The sequence below is a fragment of the Macrotis lagotis genome, chromosome 1, assembly GCF_037893015.1.
Source record: "Macrotis lagotis isolate mMagLag1 chromosome 1, bilby.v1.9.chrom.fasta, whole genome shotgun sequence".
Taxonomy (NCBI): domain Eukaryota; kingdom Metazoa; phylum Chordata; class Mammalia; order Peramelemorphia; family Peramelidae; genus Macrotis; species Macrotis lagotis.
The window spans coordinates 141153621-141179871 of NC_133658.1; the positions used below are offsets into that span (position 1 = coordinate 141153621).

General features: G+C 38.1%; 2 protein-coding genes across 2 annotated transcripts; one reads left to right on the forward strand and one right to left on the reverse strand.

The window, feature by feature from the left end:
- Window positions 1-87: 87 nt before the first annotated feature.
- HTRA4 (HtrA serine peptidase 4) lies at window positions 88-13635 on the forward strand. Its single transcript, XM_074208929.1, has 9 exons — window positions 88-703; window positions 3216-3315; window positions 5068-5272; window positions 6212-6406; window positions 7840-7872; window positions 8474-8588; window positions 9105-9162; window positions 10216-10311; window positions 12565-13635. The coding sequence occupies exons 1-9, from the start codon at window positions 238-240 to the stop codon at window positions 12728-12730; spliced, it is 1434 nt and encodes a 477-aa protein (XP_074065030.1). The 5' UTR covers window positions 88-237; the 3' UTR covers window positions 12731-13635.
- TM2D2 (TM2 domain containing 2) lies at window positions 12851-26212 on the reverse strand. The gene is made up of 4 exons (XM_074208941.1): window positions 25845-26212; window positions 23649-23736; window positions 16996-17111; window positions 12851-15917 (listed from the first exon to the last, which is right to left on the reverse strand). The coding sequence occupies exons 1-4, from the start codon at window positions 26102-26104 to the stop codon at window positions 15704-15706; spliced, it is 678 nt and encodes a 225-aa protein (XP_074065042.1). The 5' UTR covers window positions 26105-26212; the 3' UTR covers window positions 12851-15703.
- Window positions 26213-26251: the final 39 nt, after the last annotated feature.

Consider the following 26251-nt stretch of genomic DNA (forward strand, 5'->3'; position numbering starts at 1 on the left):
GTGGGAGCAAATGTGTGTTTGGAGGAGGAGGAGGAGGAGGAGGGAAGAAAGGGTCAGCTGGAAGGCTTCAAACGGTCCCGCCCTCCTGGGACTCTAGAGCTTAAAGGCTACTGCCCCGCACAATTAGGCAGAGGCGGCACCATGGCCAGGCGGGGATGTTGCTTGCCCTAAGGCCTCCACCGGACCGGGTGCCGGGGCAAACTGAGAAAGTTCAGGGAAAAGTAAGAAGAGAGGGAGATGGCGGTGGTGCGGGGCGCCGGGGCTCCCCGGCCGCTCCCGCTACTGCTCTGGCTGCTGTCCACGGTAGCGATGTCCTCCATCCAGGTGAGACCTGCCTGGGGCCCGCTGCCTTGCCCGCCTACCTGCGAGCCAACCCGCTGTCCCCCCTTGCCAGTCTGCCCCGGGGGGGCGTCGCCGCAACCTGATCGCTGCGACTGCTGCCTGGAGTGCGCTGCGGGCGAAGGGCAAAGCTGCGGGGGCCCTTGGCGCCGGCCCTGCGCCCCGGGGCTGCGGTGCCGCGTCGGCCGGGCCTCCAGGGGCCCGCTGGGCACCTGCGTCTGCCGGGCCTCCGAGGCTCCGGTGTGCGGCAACGACGGCCGCTCCTACCAGAGTCTCTGCGCGCTCCAAGCGGAGAACCGAGCCGCCCGCCTCCGAGGCCGCCTTCCAGTCGTGCCGGTGGAAAAGGGCGGCTGCGGCCGCCCAGGTGAGCTCGACCAGCGGAGGGAGCTTGCTGTCGGGCCCCTCCTGCCCTCTTTCCTAGCCACGGGAGGCAGGCAGCGCTCTCCGTGCCTCCTTAGTCCTCATTCTCCGTTCCACTTGTCCATACAGCGTATCTCACATCCACTTTCTCCTTTGAACCTGCCACTTACTTCTAATGACCCGCATTTAGATAGAGCTTTCCATATGCATCTCATTTAAGCCTCACCACAAGCTGTGAGGCAAGTGCTGCAATTATACCCATTTTTATGGATGAGGAAACTGAGTCTGACACTGGCAGTCACGGTCTTCCTGACTCCAACCCTTTCTCCATTGCGCCACCCAATTCTTCGCGTTGTATCTCACCTCTTTCCCTCCCTTCTTTCCTTTGCTCCCGGCTGCTTCCCATAGGGATATGCCTTTTATAATTCATTGACTTCTTTTCTCTCTTGTTCTTTTTCTCCGAAATAATTTTGATCTTCTTTCTAGGTCTCCTTCCTTCCTTCCTACCTACTTTCTATTTTCTTTTTTCTTTTTTTCCTCTTCATCCTCTTCTTTTCCTTCTCTTCTTTCTCCTTTCCTCCTTTTCCCTCTCTTCATTCTCTTTAATCTTATGAAAATAATGTCCTGCCATAAGAAATTGAAGGCAAGCAGAACTACGTTTTAGTCCTAGTTAAGTTTTAATTTAATTTCTGGATTTGAGATTTCAGCAAATGACTACCCTTAATCCTCAGTTTCTATGTTGGTAAATAAATTAGTACTTTTTTTTTGTAAGGCAAATGGGCCGGTGCTCTATCCACTGCACCACCTAGCCACCCCTCTGCATACTTGGTTTTTTTTAGGTTTTTGCAAGGCAAATGGGGTTAAGTGGCTTGCCCAAGGCCACACAGCTAGGTAATTATTAAGTGTCTGAGACCGGTTTTGAACCCAGGTACTCCTGACTCCAGGGCAGGTGCTTTATCCACTGAGCCACCTAGCCGCCCCCATGCTTTTTTAAAAAGAAAGATTTTATTTATTTTGACTTTTTGACTTGCTTCCCTCCCCCCACCCCCCACAGAAGGCATTCTGTTAGTCTTTCCATTGTTTCCATGGCATACACTGTTCCAAATTGAATGTGATGAGACAGAAATCATATCCTTAAGGAAGAAAAATAAAGTATGAGAGAGTAAAGTTACATAATAAGATAACGGTTCCCTGCATACTTTTGAAGTACTTTATACTCCATAATGGGAGGAGATGGGGAAGACAAATGAAAAAATAAGACTCAGAACTGGGGGAAAGCAACTAGCAAGATCAAAGGTAATTTTTGTTTTCTTATCACTTCAGAGTTTACATATTCAGCTTTTGTCTTTCTTTTGAACTCTAATACTATATTATTGACTATCTGTTGGGCAACTCCACCTGGATGTCAAATTCAGCATGTTCAAAACAGAGCTATTGTCTTTCCTTACGCTTTCTGCAGGTATTTTTTTTTCTGCTGAGGATATCCACCATATGTTCAGTTATTTAGGTTTGGGATCTCAGATTCATTCTGGAATCAGGAGGACCTGAGTGCAAATTCAGCCTCAGACACTGCTAAAATTCAGGTCTAACTTTATCCCTCTCTTGCTCAAGTAACTCCAATGGGTTCCAAATGATTCTAGAAGAACCTACAAAGTCTTCTGTCCAGAATTTAAAGCCTTTCCCAATCTGACTCCAGATTTGCCAGACTGATTTTTTTAATCCCAATCTTCTATCTTTTTAGCCTATGACTTTCCCTCCACCCATCCCTATTCCTGGAATTCTGTTCTTCCTCACTTCTGCTTTGCAGCATCCCAAGCTTCCTTTCTGAAATATAGGGATGATACTTTCTATGGAGGTCTTTTGTAGTTTCCTTAGCACTCTTTACCCCCTCATACTCTCTCCAGTCTACCTCTCTCCACTACAATTACTTGTCATTTATATAATTATTCTACACACATGTCATTTTTCCCTTGAGAGTGGGAATTGGTTTATTTTTGTCTTTATACCTCCTTTGCCTATCAGAATATAAAAGGCACTTAATAAACATTTCCTGAATGTGGTTATAAGTTGAGAGTTCATTTTATAATGAACTCTACAACATGGTCATATGTATAGAGTATATTTGCAACTTAGAGACTGAGGTGAATATAGTTACTCAGAGTCACAGAAGTTATTAAGTAGCAAAAGCTAGGATCTCAACCCAGGTCCAGTATCTTTGCCAAGAAACCCCAAATAGGGTCATGAAGAATTGGATGTGACTGAAAACGAGTGAATAATAGCAACAACCATTGGTGACAAATCCAATGTTTTTGTTTTTTTCTACTATGTCACACTTTCCCTATGTAATGTGGGTAAATAAGTTCTTAAGCATTGATTCAAAGCATGTAAGATCTCTTTGGAAAGTAGTAGTAGACACATTTTATATTGTGAGAGACATCTGTCAGGGGTAGTTTGGATGTTGCTATGATGTGATGGGCACCGGCATATTCATTATCAAGAAGATCATTCATTCCCAGGGTCCAGAAGTCCAGGCAGTCTCAGGGACAAATATAACTTCATTGCTGAAGTGGTGGAGAAGGTCGCACCATCTGTGGTACACCTGGAGCTGTTCCGCAGGTAATGGCATAGGGTAAGGTGGGGGGAGGGGTAGCTGTGTCCTAAGTATCCCAGAGACATAAATTAAGGTAAAATCTCTAGATTGTAAATATCAGGTACACAGAAAAGGATAGGGATTGTTAGTTGTACAGAAGAAAGCTTTTCTAGAACCAAGTTCTAATGAGGAGGAGTAGACTTGAATTCAGGTGTCAGAGAGTACTAGCATTTGAAGTTGGCCAGGAGACAATGCTTTGCTTTGGGAAGTCATGGATGGTTGATTTGATGAACTCTCAAACAACAGGTTGAGGAAATTCTCTGGGGAAGTTTATTTTTTACACAGAAGAGAATTTGAATTGTGTGTGTGGAAATGTCTGTTCTAGTCCCAGCTAAAATCCTACCATCTAGGAATCCCTCTTAATTCTAGTGCCATCTTTCTTTTCATTTCTAGTGCCTTCATTTTTTTCCAAGTTATCCCATGTATAGATTGTTTATTTTTTAATTTTTTTTCTTTAAGGCAATGGGGTTAAGTGATTTTCCCAAGGCCATACAGCTAGGCAATTATTAAGTGTCTGAGGCTGGATTTGAACTAAGGTCCTCCTGACTCTAGGGCCAGTGCTGACTCCATGTATAGCTTGTTTATGCATAGCTATTACATGCTGCCCCCTTCATTAGACTGTGAACTCTAAGAGAAGGAATTGTATTTGACCTTTCTTTGTATCCCCAAGTGCTTACCACAATGCCTGGCCACAGACTAGGTGGTTAATAAATGATTATTATAAAAATATATAATGTTTATTATAAATGTAAAAATGGAGAGGCAGCATGGGTTGGTGTTGAGAGAGCCTGCCTCAAAGCCATGAAGACCTCAATCTAAGTCCTGACCCTGGACAAGTCACTTACCTTTGGGGCCTGAGCTGGCCCTCTAAGGCAGAGAAGGTACTGACATGCATTGTAGAGGGATTTTCTTCAATTAGGAGCCTTTTTTTTTTGCCAGGTATAGTCCCTATCTACTCCCCTTCCCCCACAACCCTCTGGAAGTATTTAAAATCATAAAGGAGATATAAAGTTGGAGAGCAGTGGAATCCTAGTAGATGTAATCCAGGTATAATTCTGCCAACCTCTCTATAATATCCCTGAACCTCCATAAACAAGAAACTTACTACCCACTCTACCACTAAGGAATTCCTCTGCCTTTGGATGTAGATCTAATTGCTAGGGATATTAATCATGCAGATTTAGACATTTCCATTCCTACAAGAATTGGCTGTTAAACTTTTACTAATGTATCTCTGATAAATCTATGCATTCAAAGGGAAGATTCCTATAGCACATGAATAGTTATAAGATATCATTTTATCATCCTTATTTTACTGAAAGAAAACTAAACCCAGGATTCAGGTAAATTACAAGAATTAAAACACACAATCTTTGAATTTACAGCTTTACTGTTATTTGCTTGTCAAGGCCATAGTTAGTAAGGTTTTCATCCTGGGCAAGATCCAACACATGAAGGGTGGTGGCAGTAGGGAGCATCAATGGAAGAATGCAATCTGAAGGTGACTGCAGGACCATCATCTCAGCAGTGGAATGACCTAGAGGGTTGTCACATGGCAAGCCAAGGAGGCCTGCAAGGGGTGATACATTGAGAGGGATCAGTCCATGGAGGAAGCACAGGCTACCTTACTCGTCCCTTAATTTACATATATGTTGATATACTGGGGGCAAAGTCAAGTTTACTTGCTCTGCTTCTGATACTATTATTTTCTGATTCAGGTCACCTTTAAGCAATGAGTATACTCATGCATCCAGTGGCTCAGGGTTCATAGTTTCTGAGGATGGGCTCATTGTTACCAATGCTCATGTCCTCACTAATCGACAGCGAATCAATGTGGAACTCCAGAGTGGGGCCAAATATGAAGCAACTGTGAAAGACATTGACCAAAAAATTGACCTGGCTCTCATCAAGATTGAGCCAAAGGTAAGGCTACACAGCCGCAAAACTAAACGTGTCACTTTATTTTTTCCCTAATAATTTTTCAAAGTTTCTTTCTTAATATGCTTTCTGCTGAGCTTCTTTCTTGCCTTTCTGTTCTCCTTTCTCTTCTTTCTAGTCCACTTATATGTCTATCATTACCAGTCTAATGATCTTATCCTTCCTTGTTCTTGCTGCTTCTTGGGAGTTTTAAAATCTTATTTATAATTTTACTTTCATCTCTTGTTTCTCCTATAAAGATCTTGTTTGTACATAGTTGTTTGCATATTGTCTCCCCATTAGACTTCCAAACTATCCCATGTAGAGCTTGCTTACATGTAGCTGTTCCATGTTATCTTCCTCATTAATCCATAGTTTCTCAGCTAACTCCTCATCAGAAGTCAAACTCAAGAATCCATCTTCTTTCCCAAGATGAATGACTTAGAGTCTTCCTTGTCTAACAGAGTTTACCTCATTACACTGGGGAACACTGGAGTATCTCACTTCTTTTTTATTTTATTTTTTTTTGGAGTATCTCACTTCTAAGGAAGTCTTGAGATTACTCCAGGATACTCTGGGTCATCTCCCTTTTTATTTATAGCCAATGTAACATTGATTCTAGGGCAGGAGCAGTTAGCAGTTGCTTACTTTAGGTTTTGTAGGTAACTGACTTAACGTTTACTAATTACTGTAATTACTGCAATAGAATAACCACAAATCCTCAGATAAAGTCAGTAATGTTTTGTAAAGAGTGAATGTTGGAAATTAGGATAGAACTTTTTGATAGCCTTTATGGGAGTGGATAAGAGATTTTTAGAATGTAAGCTACAGTGCTGTCAGGACACTTAAAGATAAATATATATATAATCAGTAGCTAATAACAATTTTATCTCTTGTTTGTATTGTTTCCATTTCCTCCTCACCTCACCCTTGTCCTCAATGCAGACTGACCTTCCTGTTTTGTTCTTGGGAAGATCGTCAAACTTGCAAGCAGGAGAGTTTGTAGTGGCTCTAGGCAGCCCCTTTTCCCTTCAGAATACAGTGACTGCAGGAATTGTTAGCACCACTCAACGAGGAGGCAAAGAACTGGGCTTGAAGGACTCTGACATGGACTACATTCAGACAGATGCCATCATCAATGTAAGTCGCCTCAGGTGGTCTTCTCTCTGATCATGTAAAAGTTTTAGACCTTTCCCCCCCTCCCTCTTTGGGTGACTTCTGGATATCCTGAATTCACCTGGTCCTCAGCATCAGTAATGAATCCTGAGGTCTCAATCTCCAAACAGACATGGGTCTGTCTCCCTTCACAGCATTGTAAGTGACTTTGGGTTCTTGAAAGTTTTACCAGGGGATCACAATTTCAAGCAGGTCTTACCAAACTGGAATGGTTTAAAGTATTTACCTGAAGATTGTTGCAGTAGATAGAGAGCTGAACTCAGATTTGGGGATATCTGAATTCAAGTTCCATTCCTATCACATATTAGTTAAGTGACTGCAGGTCAGTCACTTAATTTCTCAGTGCCTAAGCATCTCTCTAATACTCTTCACTGCTGAGAAGATGCTTATTTATTTATTTATTTATTTGTTTGTTTGTTTGTTTGTTTGCTCATTTATTTATTTGTTTGTTTGTTTGTTTGTCTGTTTGCTCATTTATTTATTTGTTTGTTTGTTTGCTTGTTTGTTTGTTTGTTTGTTTGTTTATTTATTTATTTGTTGGTAGAGGAAATTCCTCAATGGGGGCTTCCAACACTGATGAAAGTGAATAGCATCAGCCTGGACTCAGGAAGAACTGAGTTGAAATTTGCATTCAGATACTTGATACTTACTAGCTGTATGATCTTGGGCAATCATGGCATATGGGCTCAACCTTTCGAAATCAATGATGAGGCTCAGCTCTGCCTCACCTGCCATCCCTTCATAGCGTGTCCTTGAACGTGCATAGTGTTCTGCCTATTAGAATATAAACTCATTGAAGTCAGGGATTGTTTAGCTTTCATCTTTGCATCCATAGTACATAATAAAGTACCTAACACAAAGTAGGAATTTAATAAATATTTGTTGATTCATTTGAGTTCAGACCTAGTCATAGGTCATATGATGGTATTTTTGGGAATATTCTAGCTAAGTATGAAGGGGTTCTTCACTAAGTTGGCCAAAGGGTGATGAATTTTTCAGCCACAGTAACTCATGAAGATTGTATTTTAGAAGAGTTAGAATTAGTTTTGAAGAGTGCACAACATTGATTCAATCACAGATCTTTGAAGACTAACAACTGGTGTTCGTAGAGTTCCATTCCTTTCAATATTATTTTAAAAGTACTATTTAAATTTAATAATATTTAATTTTTTTATTAAAATAAAAATAATATTTAAAAGGTGCTGAATTTAGCATTACTTAATTGGGTTGGTGTCTGTTGTAAAGAGTTCCTCTGATGATATATAAACTACTATCTCCAATGCCAAAAGCAACTAAGGATTTTAAAGCTCTGATTTTTTTAGCATAATTTATATGGTAATTGATTATGTGGGATATTTTGGCACATGTGACTGCCTTTCTTTAATTCTCTATTGCAGCATGGGAATTCAGGGGGGCCTCTGCTGAACTTGGTAAGTAGCTGGTTTTTCTCTAAATGACTTCCTAATATTTGAGGTACTTTCAAATTCCATGATACCAGGGTTGGGCATCAATGTTTGAAGAGATGCATGAAGAGATATTTGTTCCTGTTCTTTGAGCTAGAAGAAATTTAAAGAAAATCCCAAAACTTTGACTTCATTGGAAAGAAAGCTGCCAGCCTTAAGTTTCCCTTCAAGTATATATATATATATATATATATATATATATATATATATATATATATATATATAAATTTTTCTCTCTTTCTCCTCCCCTTCTTTCCTTTTCTCTTTTTTCTTCTTCCTTTCATTCAAAATGGTGATCAGAAGAAACAGTCAATATGTGGTTTTTTTTTACTGGACAAAAATAAGAACTCCTAAATATACAACTTAGTTAATAATAAGCATTATTACTGTATATAGCTTTAATTATCCTAGAATACCTGAAACCTTATTGAATCTTTTCTTTACTATATTTGTTTTAAGGGATATAAAATTCCACCAGCCTTTGAGTAATTATCTCTTTACTTCATTGACTCAGTATTGTTAATTTGCTCATAATTCATTGACTGAAGTCTACCTTCTCTCTTGCTAGGATGGTGAAGTCATTGGCATAAACACCCTGAAGGTGACGGCAGGAATTTCCTTTGCTATTCCCTCAGATCGAATTCGTCAATTCTTGGAAGAATTTTATCAGCGCCAGTTAAAAGGTAAGGAAAGGGGCGGCTAGGTGGCACAGTGGCTAGAGCACTGGCCCTGGAGTCAGGAGTACCTGAATTCAAATCTGGCCTCAGACACTTAATAATTACCTAGCTGTGGCCTTGGGCAAGCTACTTAACCCCATCTGCCTTTCAACCCCCCCCAAAAAATAAGGAAGATGATTATTCCCATCCTCATTCTCAATTCTTAACATTTTCCACAAAAATTTATGTGTACTCTAACAAAACTTGGACTATTAGTGAGCTACTCCTGTAGCTCAGAGATACAGTTCACTCTTGTAAAGATGACCTGGGTGTATAGAATGAGCTATACCCTAAGCATGAAATTTGTGCATGGGAACTTTTGACCCCTTTCCTTCAGAAATATGACTCCTTGGGGAGTGACAAGTTTGACAGATGACATTGGAAAAAGCAAATTGGAACATGGAAGCATCTGTATTTTTGAGATCTGTCCCAGAGGAAAGAGATTGTTGGGTGTCATCAACTCATTAGACTCTTTATTTCCAGGAAAAGTTCTTTCCCAGAAGAAATATTTAGGCCTCCGGATGCTGCCTCTTTCTATGCGGTAAGTGTGTGACTTTGTTTATGCACTTATACTGTGGTTGTAAGTCACGATGGAAATATGAATGTGATGGAAAACCTGGAGAGAAAGGCAAAGTAATTGAACTCTAGTTAATTCCCAAATACTATTCTGGCTTTCCTTGGTGAATATGGCAATAAGTAGTTGCCCACTCTACAGTGGTATCATTTGTAATTTCCATCTCTTATGGCTTTCTGTGGATGTTTGAAGGGACATGAAATTATGTTGATTTTTTTTTAAGTAACAAGCATTTTTTAATGACTCTGTGCCTCCCATTCTCTCCCCATTCTTACCCTCAGCCAATCATTAAATTAAAAAACAAAACAAACATCAAAATTCCAAATTTCTCAACATGTCAACAACATCTTCTGGTAAAACAAATTTCCAGATTAGCCCCAGTTGAAAATACATGTCAAATTCATCCTGTTGGAAGAGTAGCATACTTTATTCTCATTCTTTTGAGGTTTATCATTGGTTTATCATTGCTTCTATCAGAGTTCTCATGCAGTGGGTTCTGCAATAGCCACTTCAGGAGTTCTACTGCTACTTCTAGGGCTCCATATAGAGATAGATTATGGTTAGACCTAGTTCTGATTTGATGGTTCTTTGATCTCTGGGCGGGGGAAGGGCATTCCCTCCACTCATGCAATTTATCTCTGTCCCTTTCTCCTTTCATAATTCCCTCCCTCCATTTCATGTGGAGCATCTTCCCCCTCCAGCTTTTTAAAAATTTTATGAATACTCTCACTCTTATTTTAGTCATCATCCCTTGCTCTATGACTGTCCATCTCCTTCAGTCATTCAAATTTATTGCTTCATATATGTATATATATATATATGTATATATATATATGTATCTTATGAAATTAACTTTGAGGAGAGTTTAAGCATGGTGGAAAACTGTGACTATTAAGCTGAGTAAAATACTTCCCTATATCCTAGAGACCAAATGAATTGTAATGAAACACATACAGGTTCCAGAACATTTATTTATCACTTTTAATTTTAACATCATGGAAATCTGTTCTTGTTTCTTAGCCTTCTCCAAGAAATGAAGAATCAGGATCCAGATTTCCCTGATGTGAGTTCTGGGGTCTTTGTCTATGAAGTGATTCAAGGAACTCCTGCGGCAAGGTAAAAGATGAAATGAGGTCTTCTTTTTAAAAGTCACATGGTAATAAATTTAGGTATTTAGGCAGGGTTTCAACTTGAATACTAGTTTTTGTGTGTGTGTGTGTGTTGTTAGTGTTGTATTATGTGCTTCTTCTAGCACAGGATTTTGTGAAATAAGTTAGGAGAATCACAAATTCAAGAGTGTTTTGATAAATTACCAGACCTTTTTAATTAGTGTCTTAACTGAGGAGAGAGGCAGCAAGCCCATTTTTTTGGGGCTTCTCATTTTCCAGGCAATTTTGTGTAGGCTCTTACTAAAGGTCTTTAATATGAAGGTAGAACAGTAAAATGGATAGGGTATTTGAACTTGGGAGTCAGAAAGACTTGGGTTCCAATGCTGCCCAAGACATTACTAGTTGTATGACCCTAGACAAACCACTTAATGATCTCTTAGGTCCCTTTTAACCTCTATATCCTATATTTTAAAGAGCAAGATAGTCCTACAAAATCTGGATGACAATATTTAGAGACTGCAGTTGGAAGTTTCTTTTGGCTAATATGAATAAATAAGTCCATGAATGGTCCCCCAAAAAGGATGTTTCCTAGGTTAGTTTGCTCTGCTTTGGAAACTTTCTGCTACATCACTCATGAGATGCTAATTTTCTCCTATAAATACAGCACTCAAGATTCTATGGATTTTCCCTTCTGTGCCCCTCAATCCTTCCTTATTATGTCTTGTTCAACAATTCCATTAACACTTTCTGTTAACTTTTTAAATTGCATATGCTACTAAAAAGGAGAGAGAATTTTGGGGCATGAGCTATGTACAGAATAAGAAAGTTACAAGTACATCATCTTATTGTTCAATTTGGCTTGACAAAAGTGAATTGGATTTGATATAGATTTTTATAATTGTTTTCAGGTCTCCTTTACTTGTAATTTCCCATTTGAGGTCATCTACTTCTCTCATCTACAGGAAAGCAAGATATCTTCTGCCTGATTTCTGAACAATTATCCCTAATCTCCTACATTGCTGAACACAGAACCCCATGGGTAGCACTCCCAAATTGACCCAGTTTTATAAGTTCAGATTTCAGCTTTTTTATTCTTAAATCTCTCATCTTCTCTAAAATTTCTCCATCCTGTCTAAAATTATTTTATTTTAGTTTTTTTGCTAGGCAATGGGGTTAAGTGGCTTGCCCAAGGCCACACATCTAGGTAATTATTAAGTGTCTGAGGTCACATTTGAACTCAGGTCCTCCTGACTCCAGGGCTGGTACTCTATTCACCTAGCTGCTTCCAACTTATTTCTTTAAAATATTTCATTACTTCCAAACTCCATTCCTCATAATGTCATAACTTCTGCTTCTAATCTCTCATGATGAGTATTTCCCACTAAGGATATCATCTACTGGCATGTATCTCCTGAAACAGTTATATCTCAGACACGAACCTTAGCAGAGCTACAATTCTAGTAACATTTCTACTGGGTTTTTTTCATATTTGAACCTCTTCACATTAAGAACATAAGATTCTATATGGTGATTATCTAGTCCCTCAAATGAAGCTAATAAAATTTTAAAAAGTTTACAATCCATAACTCTGCTGATCAAAGTTCCACTTTAGAAGGATAAAGACAGAACTTACATTTTTAGATTTGAAACGCAGAATATAGTTTAGCTTTACTATGTTTCCTAGTTTTAGGAATTTTTTTTGAAGAGACAGACTTTTCTATCAGTGTGAAACATGATATATTGGGGGCGGGGAAACCACATCTCTCCTGCCTTTTCCTTTTATTTATTTGCAAGGCAATGGGGTTAAATGACTTGTCCAAGGTCACACAGCTAGGTAATTAAGTGTCTAAGTCCACATTTGAACTTAGATCCTCCTGACTCCAAGGCCAGTACTCTATCCACTATGCTACCTAGCTGCCCCTTTCCTTTTTGTTTTTGATTGGGATCAATAGATCAATAAAATTTCTATGTGCTAATATTAACTTGAGGTAATTAAGAGAGAAAATCCAGGGATTGTTTGCCATTTGTTTACTTACCTATAGGAGTAGGATGTTGGAAAGCTACTAGGTATCTAGAACGGGAGATTAATTTTCCCCAAAACTATCTATCCTCCAAGCTGAATAAGGCAGAACTATCCCTAAACTTTCTAGCAGAAGCTCCTTGTGTAAGGTTATGTTCTAGATTTAGGGATGTGTGGTTCTTCTCTAGTAAAGACAAAAGCCTTTTTCTCTAGTTCTCTACTTTCATCTTTTCCCCCCAGCTCTGGGATTCGAAACCATGATGTGATTACCAGCATAAATGGACAACCTGTCACTTCCATCACAGATGTCATTGAAGCTGTGAAAGAGAGTGACTTCATTTCCTTAGTGGTTCGGCGGAGAAATGAGGATGTGGTCCTGACAATCATCCCTGAAATTATTGATTAAACAGAGCTCCCATTTATAGACAAATTCATCTAGCAAAATTGAATTCTTACTACGTGGTCCATATTGAAGAAGGTCCAAAGATTGGGGTCTTCTTCCTTAAAAAATAAATGCTTGTAATCATTCCATCTAGAGTTCTACTTAGGTAAATATTTATTCTTTTTTAATAATAATTCACATTCATATAGAGCTATAAGGTTTACAAAGTGCTTCTCTCATAATCTTTGTGAGGTTAAAAGTGATAAGAACATGACTGGATCTGTGAAGTGATAAGTGATAAGAAGGACCTGTGATTTCGTGGTTAAGGGAACCCTCAGGTGAAGAACATACTTTCAATCGATGCAACTTGGAACCAAAGCAGTGTTTTATTCATTTTATAAATGAGGAAATTGGTTCAGAGAAATTAAGAAATCACAAAAATCTTCTGATTGGAAGTGACCTTGCAAGTCATTTAATAAGTGACCGAGAATGTCCTGTCTACTATCTCCAACAACTAGTCATCCAGTCTCTGCTTGAAGACTCCCAGTGTTGAGGCAACACATTTTATAGAATTCTTATTTTCACACAACTAGTAGTAGAGTTCACCAAAAGTGCACATTGCTGTTAATGGAGCACAATTTGAACTGAGATTATTTTGACAATTTATAAAGAAATTAAACCTAACTTGACAGGGAAGTTTTATTTTTTTTTGCAGCTAAAGGAAATCTAAAGCAGAGGCCCCTGATCCTTTTGTGAAAAACCTTTTTTCATTTTTCCAAAACCTGGAAATCATTGAAGTGGAGTGGCTGTGTAAAATCAGAAAAGGCTCTAGATGGAATTGCAGGGAGGGGCACCCATTGTTAGATATATTCCTTTTCTCCCTGAAAAACAGAAATAAAGGGGGGCAAATGGTGGCAAGTTAGAGATGTACCAGGCAAGCTCTATCTCTTTGCAGGGGTGGGGGGTGGGGTCTCTCTAATACAATTTTCATCATCACCTTTGATGTTATCATCAAATTTTGTTGCTTACTTCATAGGATCAGAAGAATTAGATTTGAAAAGGGCTTTGAATTAGTTCATTGTGCTCGTTTTGCAGTTGAGGAAACTGAGATCCACTGAAGAAAATGACTTGCCTAAGGTCACACAGACAGGAAGCAGCAGAGCCAAGTCCAAACTCATGCCCATTGTCTCCAAATGTGGCTAGCAAGTTAAAAACAATATAATCAGAGGCAACTAGGTGGCACAGTGGATAAAGCATCAGCCCTGGAGTCAGGAGGACCTGAGTTCAAATGTGACCTCAGACACTTAATAATTGCCTAGCTGTGTGACCTTGGACAAGTCACTTAACCCATTGCCTTAAATACAATTTTTAAAAATGATATAATCAAGGCTGAGTGTTTTATAAACCTTAAAAGGCTATATAAATGTTAGCAATTATTATCATCAATACAAGAAAAATAAAAAGCTTTTACCTTTAAAATCAATTGTAATTCAAAACACAATCACATTTTTAAGAGAAAAATTGTCTCTTGTATTTTGTGAATGGGAAAACTGTACCAAATACCCCAACCGGTGACTATAGGATACTGGAAGACTTTTAAAAACTATTGTTTACATCGATATCATACATATCCAAGAGGGAGTAAAACCCTCAAACAAAACTCTAAACCAGAGAACATAAAATTATAGAGTTTCTTCCTGGGGTATACTAGATAAATGTTTAACAATTGGCTCTCTCTACTTTTAAGTTTAGTCTGCATTACCATTTTTCTCCATCCCTTTCTTAACTTCAGACAGCTAACAAGACAAGAAATCAAGCACAAAGTTTTCACCAGTGTCAGGTGTAAATGCTCACAATTGGCTTTCTCCAAGTCCACTACTTTGTCTACTGTCTCATACTACCTGTGTGACTTCCAAGGTCCTTTCAAACGCTAAAATTCTACACTTCTGTATTTGGTTCCATTCCCTCCCTAGAATTCCAAATATAATGTCATTCTCTTAAGGGAAGTGACAGTTTGATTCTGATGGCTGAGCACATTGCCTGAGCAGTGAAGGTTTAATAAATGCTTGCACAGAAACCCATTTTTCATTCCTAGCACAAGAAGACTCTCCACCTATAACTTTCCTAGTCATGAATCTTCATTTCAGCTATTTTTATGAAAGTCTTTATATAAGCAGGTTTTCTTCTAGTCACTCTTAGATTCAGAATTTTAAGAGGGGAAATCTCTGCCAAGAGAAACATATGATCTCAGATACATCACTCAGACATCTCTTTAAAAACAAAATTTTAATGAAGTCATTTGGACGCAGTAGATAAGACCCCTGGGGCATAATGGTGATCCCTCTGAGGGCTGGGAACAGCAGTTTGAGCATTTCAAAAGCTTGGTTCTTACAATATAACTGAACTAGAGGCTTCACTTTGCTTGTTCAAATGACAATATACCTGTAAAGTTTCTCCAATTGGCCAAATGTTTTATGGAACATAAAATTAAGTCAGTTTCAGTATTCATTCAAAGCTAATTTGATTTCCACCTTTTGCGGAAGACAGATTTTCAATGGTTGGTTTCATCTCAGGTTATCTTCTGGTGCACAAAGCATGATAGGCCAGGTACATTCTAAAATGCTCATTTTGTTCATGATATTTCAATACAAGTTCCAAAAGACCAAAGGCATAGTATTGTAGAGGGAAGGCATGCAAAAAGGTATGGAAATCCTCTTGCTGCTTACATCTGAACAAATATACCTATACCTTCTTTTTTTTGTAGCTAAAAAGTTGATTTTTCAGAGCATTGTTTACCATTTCCAGACTGCAACTTAAGACCTGGCTTCCAAACCTAAAGTCCAACAGCACTGCCCCAGCAGATTCTCTTCTAAAAAGGGTAAAACAACAACTCAGTCTGAGATGGTAGAAGAAATGGCAGTCTGTAGAGATAAGGTCAGACGAGAAGGGTCATTCACAGTTCCATTTCACACCAACTCTCAACAAGTCTAGTTCTCTTCAGTAAACAGTACACCAGTTGCTGCCATCACTAGGCATCAGTCTTCCAGTAATAAGCAAAATGAGATCAACAAACCACCAGATCCCAAGTCCACCAAGGGTCAGCAATTTCCCTACTGCTGTACCCGTATGTCCTAGACAGAAACGATCAACTCCAAAACATCCCAAGAAGAAGGAGTAGAGCAAAGTGGTTATGAAGTAATGTCCGGTGTACCTAGAAAAAAATTAAAAGGTTCTTTACTAGATGAAAGTTAACATTCTAGCAGCATAAATGAAATGATGAAAAGCTAACGTTATGCTACAATAAAATAATTAACTTTGGTTCCCTCTGGTGGAGGCCAGAGAAATTATCTATAAATTCCAAGATAAACTCCACCCACTACAGTATTATGAAACTATTGGTTCAAATGGTTACTAGTTTGTTAAATTGAAATGCATAGATAATTATGGGACGAAGAGCTTTCTGTAATTCAGAGTTCTTTTTGGCTGTATTTGTTTTAAAAAGGCTAATTCCTCCAAGGTTTCTGAATTATATTATAATTTTTTCATGTTTTTCTTGTGATAATAACAAAAATAACAGTTTGAATACAGGCTCTTCTTTCTATATTACAATGCAATGCCAATACTGTCTACTTTAATTAATTGCTCTAAAGGTTAAGTCATAAATAAATTTATTCACCACCTTGCTTTAGCTTGCTGGGTGAGTTTACATTCTAAGACCCTAAGAACATGTTTTCTGTTTAACTATAAATAAAATGAGCTCAGAAGGGAGAAGCCTATTTCCTTATTAGGTTTTTACTATAGGGACTGTCCGGGCAGGATTTATGCCTTGAAACTAAAACAGCTGTAAGGAGCTTAGAAGTCACCTATTTTATAAAAGAAGAAACTTAGGTTCAAAGAGGAAGAATTCTAGCTGCATAGTTCATAAATTCAGAGTTGGAAAGGACTTAGGAAATCAGCCCTCTCATTTTATAAATGAGGAAGGAAACTGAAGCTCAGAAAGCAAAGTGACTTTGCTCAAGGTACCAGAGTACCCAAATTTTCTTACTTCAAATCCTGTTCTCTTTCTCCTTATCCAGTTAGTGGCAGAGCTGAACTAAAGCCTATGCCTTTCCAATTCCCAGAGATCTTTCCTCACTCTATCATACTGCTCAAGGTTGAGTTGTGACCAAAATAGCTACATTTAACCTTCAAAACTCCAATTAATGGGGAGTCGGGTTAAGCAACAACAAACTAAAAACAGGGCAAAAGAGCAGTACTCCAAACCAATCATCTTTCAAGGTAACACTCACTTTATACATGGTTTATTGTCTCGTAAGAAGTTTCTAGGACCGGCACATTCAATTCCATATAGGGCCTGGCACTGTACTGAAGTATGTTCCACATCATTGTAGGCTTGGCCACCAAACTATGAAATAAAAAAATAATTTATCACACTTTAAAACAGTAATTATTCTCATAGATCTATCTTAAGCATCCTGTTTTTTTTTTTTTTATTGTTTTCAATCCTTTTGCTTCCCAGAGTTGCTCAGGGAATTAAGTGTTAACTTCTTCAGTAATACACAGAAAGTATAAGAATTTCTAAGAATAAATGCTGTTTATTTAACATAATGGTAAAGACAATTAATATTAGATTTTATAGAAAAATGAATGACTAAGAATTATTTCCAAATTTGAAATTTTAAGACAATCTGAGATATCCATATTTTCTATGATAAAAATCTTGGAATAACAGAGAAGCATGGATCTCCAAGGATCATCTGATCCAATGCACTGTCTTTAAGCACATAAATCTGATGTCAGTTGAAGTGTCAATTTTTGACAAGTTCTAGGAGTATTCAAGAAATATTTATAAAAACACCTAACATATAGGTGGCAATATGCTAGGTAATATGGATACAAAGAAAAGAAACCAAGAGTTCCTTCTCTCCAGGATTTAAGAGTTTATCAGAAGGGTTCAACATGTACACAAATTAATACATGGTTCACTTTAAGAGAGAGAGTACAAATTATTTACTAGTATTTCAAAGGAATATAAACAAGAACAATATGATTATGAATTAATTGCAAGACTTAATAATCTCTTCTCAGTCCTTATGCTTCCTGAATTCTCTGCAGAATTGGTCACTGTTGTTCTCCTCCTCTTTCTCTTGGATACTCTCTCTTTTCTGGGTCTTCCTAATCCTGCTTTTTCTTTTCTCATTCTATCTATTTAAATGCTCCTTTTTCAGGTCCCTTTGAGAATTCAACATCCAAGTTGATATAACTCAAAAGTTAAATTCCTTTATAATTAGATCAAAAATTCATGGAAATAAAGTAATTCCAGAACTTGGGAGGTTGATCTCATTGTACAGCTAACATTTGGTAGGTTCTTGTGAAAGACTGAATGACTTAAAAAGCTTCTTCTCACATGTGATTTACTATGAAAAAAATCTATCTTTATAGAATGGTAATTTTCTGTGATGAAAAATAACCTTCACAAAGTTTTACTTTAATGGCTTATTATAGTGAGGAAGTAATCTTGGTTTTTCCAAGCTATACAGAAGGACAAATGCTCTCGTAGGTTCTAACATGTTTGAAAAGCTTCCAGTAAGGCTTGGGAACAGAACAGTTCTGTCTTACAAGGATCAACCTAGCTAACTATGGAAAGGAACATTACCAGAAGGTTGGGGAATATTTTGAACCATGGCAACTAAAGAATCAAACAAAACATTGTTCCTTAGACCTGTGAAGACCCTTTCCATTTCTGCAGATATCATGGAAAGAGTTGTGAGAAAAGGCATGGAGAGCACTAAGAATCACACTTTTTTTTTTAGATCTTCAATAAATTCTGACTGTTGATAATCTAAATGTGAGTTTCTTGTACACTGACCAACAGAGAGACAGAAGCTTAATCATATGATATGGGGGAAAAAGTAAAGATGGGGCAAATGACAGAAGTTAACACTCCTATAGCCTGTACTATGCACCAGCCACTGTGCTTTGTATTTTTCAATGACTCTCTGATTTGATTCTCACAATAGTTCTGGGAGGGCAAATGTTATTTTTATCCACATTTTACAGTTAAGAAAAATAGCTTTAAGTATTTTGCCCTAGGTCACATAGCTAATAACTGTCTTAAGTCATATTTGAACCCACATTTCCTGACCCCAGAAATATTAACCATTGTGATACCTAGCTACTTAAAATATGGGAAAGCATGACTGAAGAATAAAGAATTAGAAAAGTCAAAAATCAGTAGATTTACACCGAAACCTAACTGCATAGGATCAGGAACAATTTCTTCAAGAAAACAATTAGTAGACACTGGATGTGGTGGTGAAGTGAATAGAGCAGTGGGTATCAAATAAGAAAGACATCCTCTTGACCTTAGACAACTCACTTAACTGCCTCTGTTTCCTCATTTTTAAAATGAGCTAGAGAAGGAAATGTAGAACCATTCCAGTATCTTTGCCAAGAAAAACCCCCAATTGGGGTCATAAAGAGTTAAACATGACTAAAATGACTGAACAAGAAGGATAAAGGCAAGCACTAAATAACATATAGGACAAAATAAGAGTTTATTTTAATATACTGGAAAAAATTGTTATTGATATGGGAGTTATTTCTGAGTCTGTTCTTTGTAAACACAGAGATCATTAACTTGTGAAGATTAAGATCACAATTAGCAAAAAATAAGAATAAGAAAAAAATAAGATGTACAATTGGGACAATTAAACACATAGCTAAAAATAAAAAGACAGCAGAAATGCCATTGACATGAACTACAATAACTCTCTACAGAAACTGAAATATTGCAAATTAATTGGCACAAGTAGTTCAAAAGATTCCCTCGCTCTGCACAAAAAAAGCCTTAGTCAGGAAACATCTGATTTATTTACCAAAGAGAGAAACAGCTACCAAAGGTAAAACAATGTTGGAATGAAAACTCATTGTAAAATCTAATGAAGAAAAATGATAGATGATTATGAACAGCATTATTTCCAAATGAAGGAAGCAGTGGAGGGTAAAATCAGTTTAAAGGAACTTGGCAAGATCTCTAAGTCAAATTATTTCATGGGCATTCCAAGATAAAAATGGAAAGAGATCTATAAATATGAGAAAAACAAAAAAAAATCTCTAAAAATTATAACAAGTCATTTTCTCCACTGAGAGCAAGGGAATCATCACGCTTGGACCCTAATGTAACAATACAGAATATGCTTAAAGAAGAGGTAGGAATTTACTAAAGAGCACATATGGGAAAAGCAGATGAACTGGACCATACATAAAAAGAGGCAGTCCATACTGGAAACAACACAATTGTGCGGGCAATTAAGAGTCTAAATAAAAGGTATCAGAAGGTTGAAGTTATCAAAGGTATGAGGAAAAAATAAAACCAAAAACCAAATTCGGTTCTTACTGAGCTCAATAAAGATGACAGAGAGAAAGAATATCAAAAACTACTTACCTATATCCCCACTTTTTTATTTATACAAAATCATTATGGGAGTTATCTATATATGAATCAGGATAAAATTATTATCAAGTGACCAAATCTTTATTTCACTATGAAACTGAATAATATAGAAAACTAAGATCCCATTGTACTAATTTTGATTACAAAAAAATCCCCAACACATTTACATTGGCAGAACAGAACTATTTTATACAACATGCCTCCTTTCCACCTATCAAACTCATTCTAGACTCTGTAAAAGATCTTACAACAGAAACAATTCCATTCAACAATCCTCTGGTAATAAAAGATCAGACAAGACACCAAAAAGACATATCTTTTCCTAAGTATTTGCCACTGTGATAAAGAAGATCCAACAAATAGCCCAGGTCTAAGAGGAATTTCCTGTGCATGTCAAGGTCCTTCTGATGTTTCTCTTTGTCATTTACACTCTACTAACTGAAACAAGCCCAAGAATACTGCTGAATCACCTGGATTAAATCTGTAATCATTCAAAATAGTCTGGCTCATCTATTCATATAGGAAAGACAATTGCCCATATTTTCAACATGTAATTAGGTGGATAATCTCAGAGAGAGAGAGAACATTTATTAACTGTATCTATTGAGAAACTCACTTAACTTTTTTGGATCTCAGTTTCTTCATTTGTAAAATGGGGGTACTAAATTTGATCAGTACTAAGTTTATGAACTTATGTCTTTCCTAGAATAGACAGACTAGGTGGACAATGAGTTGGGCCCAGATAAGAGGAGAAGAGACAGTGGGAATATTTTGGAAAACTGCAAGGATTCCCTAAAAGGTAAGGCCTGTTTTTAAATACAAAAGTCTAATAATGTTATTTGGTAGTGAGAAATGGAATAAATACAACTGACTTTGAAGAATTAAAAATAAGTAACACAGAGGACAGGATAAAAAGAGAGAGAAAGATAAAAAGGATAAAAATCAGATAGAGGGAAATACATAGTAATCATAACTGTAAATGTGAATGGGATGAGCTCACCCATAAAATGTAAGCAGAGAGCAGAATTTATTAGAAATCAGAATCCAACAATGTTATTTAAAAGAAACACTTGAAAGAGAAAGACATGCCTACAGTTTAAAAATAAGAGGTTGGAACAGAATCTATTACACTTCAGCTGAAGTAAAAAAGGCAGGAGTAGCAATCATCAGCTCAGACAAAGCAAAATTTAGGTCTAATTAAAAGAGAGAATTAGTTATCTTCATTTTACTAACAGTTACCATAGATAGTGAAGTAATGTAAAAAGATTTATAGCAAGTTTTTCTAAGAAAGTTCTTATTTCTCAAATATATAGGAAATTGAGCCACACTATAAAAATAAGAGCCATTACTTAATTGATAAATGGTCAACGAACATGAACAGGTAGTTTTCTGAAGAGGAAAACAAACCTATCCATATAAAATTGTTCTAAATTACTACTGACTAGAGAAATGCAAATGAAAACAGCTCTGAGGTACCACCTTATACCTATCAGAAATGACAAATTCTGGGGGAGAGATGGAAAAATAGGTACCCTAATGAAAGATTGGTAGAGTTGTAAGGTAGTCTAAGCATTATGGAAAACAATTTGGAACTGATATGAAGCATATATGTGTGTGTGTATATATATATACACACATACACATACATACTACATACATAAAAACACACACATATCAGTTCTTTTCCTTTTCTTTGGATCTCTTTGGGATACAGACCTAGTAGTAGTATTGCTGGATCAAGGGTTATTTACAGTTTTATAGCATAAATTTTATGCAAAAGTATTTATAGCAGTTCTTTCTTTGGTGTCAAAGAATTGGAAACTGAGGGGCTAGCCAGCAACTGAGGGATATGATATATGCTAGTGATGGAATATTATGATACTTTAAGAAATGACAAGGGAGATGTTTTCAGAAAAACCTGAGAATACTTATATGAACTAAGAGGAAAGTGAAACAAGCAGAATGAGAGATTATTGAACACAGTAACTGTAATATTGCAATGATGATCTACTGTGAAAGACTTAGCTACTCTGATCAACAGTGATTCAAGACAAATCTGAAGGACTCATGATGAAAAATGCTATCTACCTCCAGGGAGATAACTAATGAACTCTGAGTACAAATTGAAGTATATTTTTCTTTCTTAAAAAAAAAAAAGTATAACATAGATGTCACTTGAGAAGTGTATGGTGAGTGTGAGCAAACTATAAATTATAAGTAATGAAGAATTCTGAAGAAGAGTAAAAGACACTGAGGAGTAAATAATAATAAGAAAAGGAAAAGGAAGAAGGATGACAGATGGAGAGAAGTGCTCCACTGCTACCTTTTCATTGTTAGGAGAAAGACTGGAAGCCTTCCAGCATATTGGGTGGCCTCTCCTACAGGGAATTTATGGGAGGACCTGGAAAGAGTAACTCAGGATGAGGGCGGCTAGGTGGCACAGTGGGGGGGGCTAGGTGGCACAGTGGATAGAGCACTGGCACTGCAGTCAGGAGTACCTGGGTTCAAATCTGACCTCAGACACTTAATAACTGCCTAGCTGTGTGGCCTTGGGCAAGCCACTTAACCCATTGTCTTGCAAAAACCTAAAAAAAGAAAAAAGTAACTCAGGATGGACTGGCAAGGGTGGACTTTGGTCTGCATTGCTGGCTCTCAAAAATAGGGATTCATTTGAGTTTTGAGAAATAAATGCCTAATCACTCAAGAGTTAATAATAATACAAATTTAAAAAACAGTACTTGAGGGGGAAAAACTGGTTAGATTATTCAGCCCAAGTCTAAAGGTCACAAGTGTTTTTCAGAGTTATCACAATGGTGAATGGCTTTTCTTTTACTACCTAGTTTGTCTCTCCTGGAGAGTAAAACAGCCCTTCTTTGGGTTTTCACAAAAGACATGTTCTGAATAATGGGCGATGGTGGAATTTGGAAAATAAGAGGAAAAATCAAAAGCCTTCTATTGATTTTAAGATGCCAAAGGCAAGGTCAAGTCAAAGGGAGATTGGTTTTGATGTTCAGACAGCTTTTGCTAAGATACTGAATGCCTTTTAAGGGAGGTTAAATGTCTTGCTTTATTTTACCTAAAGCCCTTGGACTTGGAATTATATTATACAGTAATATTTATTTTATGGAAATTTCTATTACAATAAAAATAATTTGGATATTCCATTGATGTCTGTTGTAATGGAAATTTAAATTGCATTTTTTCTTTTAAAAATAAAAGTTTTGAATGGTATTTACCATAATTTTTCTAGGCAGCACATAAGACTTAGGAATCAGGAAGACCTTGGTTTAAATTTGTCCTCAGACACTTACTAGATATTTGACCCTTAACTTCATTTACTCTCTTATTTGACTCAATTTTCCAGGGTTCACATAAAGACCAAGGAAATGATGTTTGTAAAATGCTTATCAAATCTTTTATATAAATGTCAACCATTTGTGAGAATACTTAGAATATTCTATGTGGAACAGTTTATTAAAAACTCACCTTGACACACCCATAACCTAGTTCCAAGAAGGCAGTGGAATTTCCAACATGATCCACAGGGTCATCACATTTTATAAATTCATCAGGCCTGCAAACCACCAGTAGAATGAACATTGTTAATAGACCTTTGTATATAGCTGTTTATTTTGCATATTCCTTCATCCCAAACAGATAATACAAATTTCTCCATTTTCTTCCCCTCACAAACCTTTGTCAGCTAGATTGGTCAAATATGCTCCTTTTGAAATGTTCTATTATTATCTGAGTGTAATGGACAAAGTAGCAGTCTCAGTATTAATTATAATGAGCTTTCAGGACAGCTTTTTGGGATTTTACTACCAGTCATTAAAAAAGCTCTGTAACAAATTGACCTATGAAATCCTAAAATTGAAAGGAAGCTCAAAGTATACTGACTGCATCATAGATCCAGAGTTGGAAAGGAGTTTTCATTTTAAAGATAAAGAAATTGGTCAAAGGTTTATATAACTTAAATAAGGTCAAACTGATAGTAATTGTTATAAATCAGATTTGTACTCATGTCTTTTTTTTTTAAAGGTTTTTGCAAGGCAAGTGGGGTTAAGTGGTTTGCCCAAGGCCACACAGCTAGGTAATTATTAAGTGTCTGAGATCCGATTTGAACCCAGATACTCCTGACTCCAGGGCTGGTGCTTTATCCCCTGTGCCACCTAGCAAGTCATCTAATACCATCTTCAACAACCTCAGTAAGTTGGAATAATAAGTGATCACTCAACCTCTGCTTAAAGCACCTCAATGACAAGGAACCTAGTGATGTAGAAGCCACTAAGTCTAGTTTTGGACTTAGCTCTAATTATAACTATCAATTGATTAAATTCTTAAATTCTAAATAATTATTACTTTAAGTAATAACTTACAATTTATAGTTCAATTTCTGCTTGAGCAGACAAATGTGCTCTTTGACATGAAAACTTTTCAAATGTTTAAAGACGGCAATCCTATCTGCAAGTTACTCTTTATATGCCATACATCCTTAGGTCCTTCAACCAAGCTTCATAATGTTTTGAAGCCTCTACTAGTGCAGATGGCTTTCTTCTAGGTAAGTTCCTTTTCTCTAGGCAGTGCATTGGACTTGGGAGTCAGGAAGACCTTAGTTCAAATTTGTCTTCAGACACTAGCTGTTTGACTCTCAACTTCATTTAATCTCTTATTTGACTCAATATCCCAGAGTTCTTATATAAGGATTAATGAAATGATGTTTGTAAAATGCTTAGCAAACCTTTTATATAAATGCTATTTATTATTATAAATAGAATCTAGAAACAGATACTCAAGATGTCTTCTGATTAAGATTATTTTGTTTCTTTTATTACAACTATAGACAAAATCAACTTGTGGCTGCCATACTCTGGGGTGAACAGTTCTCAAAAACCTGGCGGACCTTCAGATATTAGTTGCGCTATAATCACATATTTGCCTTCCTAAATTTGTTTGCACAATTGATTTTTTTGAAACCTAATAGGTACCTATTAAATTGCCTCCTTTAGAGTCTCCACATAGATGCTAGCCTGAAGTCATTAAAGTTTTAGTATCAACATTATCTTCCCAAAGCTATGGATTTCTGAGTTTACCATCAGAACATATTTCAGTAGATATGAAATTTCCCTGGGTGGGGGAGAAGATGGGGTCGAATGCAAATGGACAAAGGAAGAGATTACTAGAAGTTTTAGTTTTTAAAAAAAGTAGAGAATTCTACTTTATGTTTCCTTTGGGATCTTTAATAATTCAAGTAGTGGGGAATCACAGCCACTACTTATTTTTTTTTATTTTTTTTTTTTTTTGCAGGGCAATGGGGTTAAGTGGCTGGCCCAGGGCCACACAGCTGGGTCATTATTAAGTGTCTGAGGTCGGATTTGAACTCAGGTCCTCCTGACTCCAGGGCCGGTGCTCTATCTCCTGCGCCACCTCGCCGCCCCCCTTTGGGATCTTAGCCTGGCACGGGGCTGGGCGCCTGGCACGGGGCTGGCGCATGGTCCACCAGAGGGGAACGTGCGTTATTGGACCTTCCACACACGCAGGGCCAGTCTCTCCTCCTCCCCCTCCTCCTAGGAAGCCCGGGGCCGGGGAGGGCACCCCTGGCCGTCCCGGCGGGCCCCGGCCCCGCACGTCCTTCTCCAGCCCTCGCTCGCTCCCCCGCTTCCCGGAGCCTGGGCCGCTTACAGAAAGGCGCACAGGATGACCGGGGAGCGGGGATCGGTGTAGGCCAGCGTCTGCGCCTCGGGGCCCTCGAGGCGGGCCGTGCCCGCAGCTCCGGTGGCCCCGGTGGCCCCGGTGGCCCCGGTGGCCCCGGCCTCGGGCTCGGCCGTGGTGTTGTACGACAAGCTCCGCGACACGCAGTGCAGCAGCAGCAGGTTTCCCAGCAGCAGCGCCGCTTGGCCGCAGAGCAGCAGGTAGCTCACCGGGAAGCCCCCCAACACCATCCTTCCGCGGGTTGCTCGCCCTCACCCGGCCGGGGTGGGGGGGAGGGACAAATCCAGGCCCCGGCGCGGCCGAGCGTGGCCCTCTAGCCTAGGCCGCCTCGCCGCAGCCGGTCGGCGCCGCGCGCCCGCCTCTCGCCGCGAGCCGGC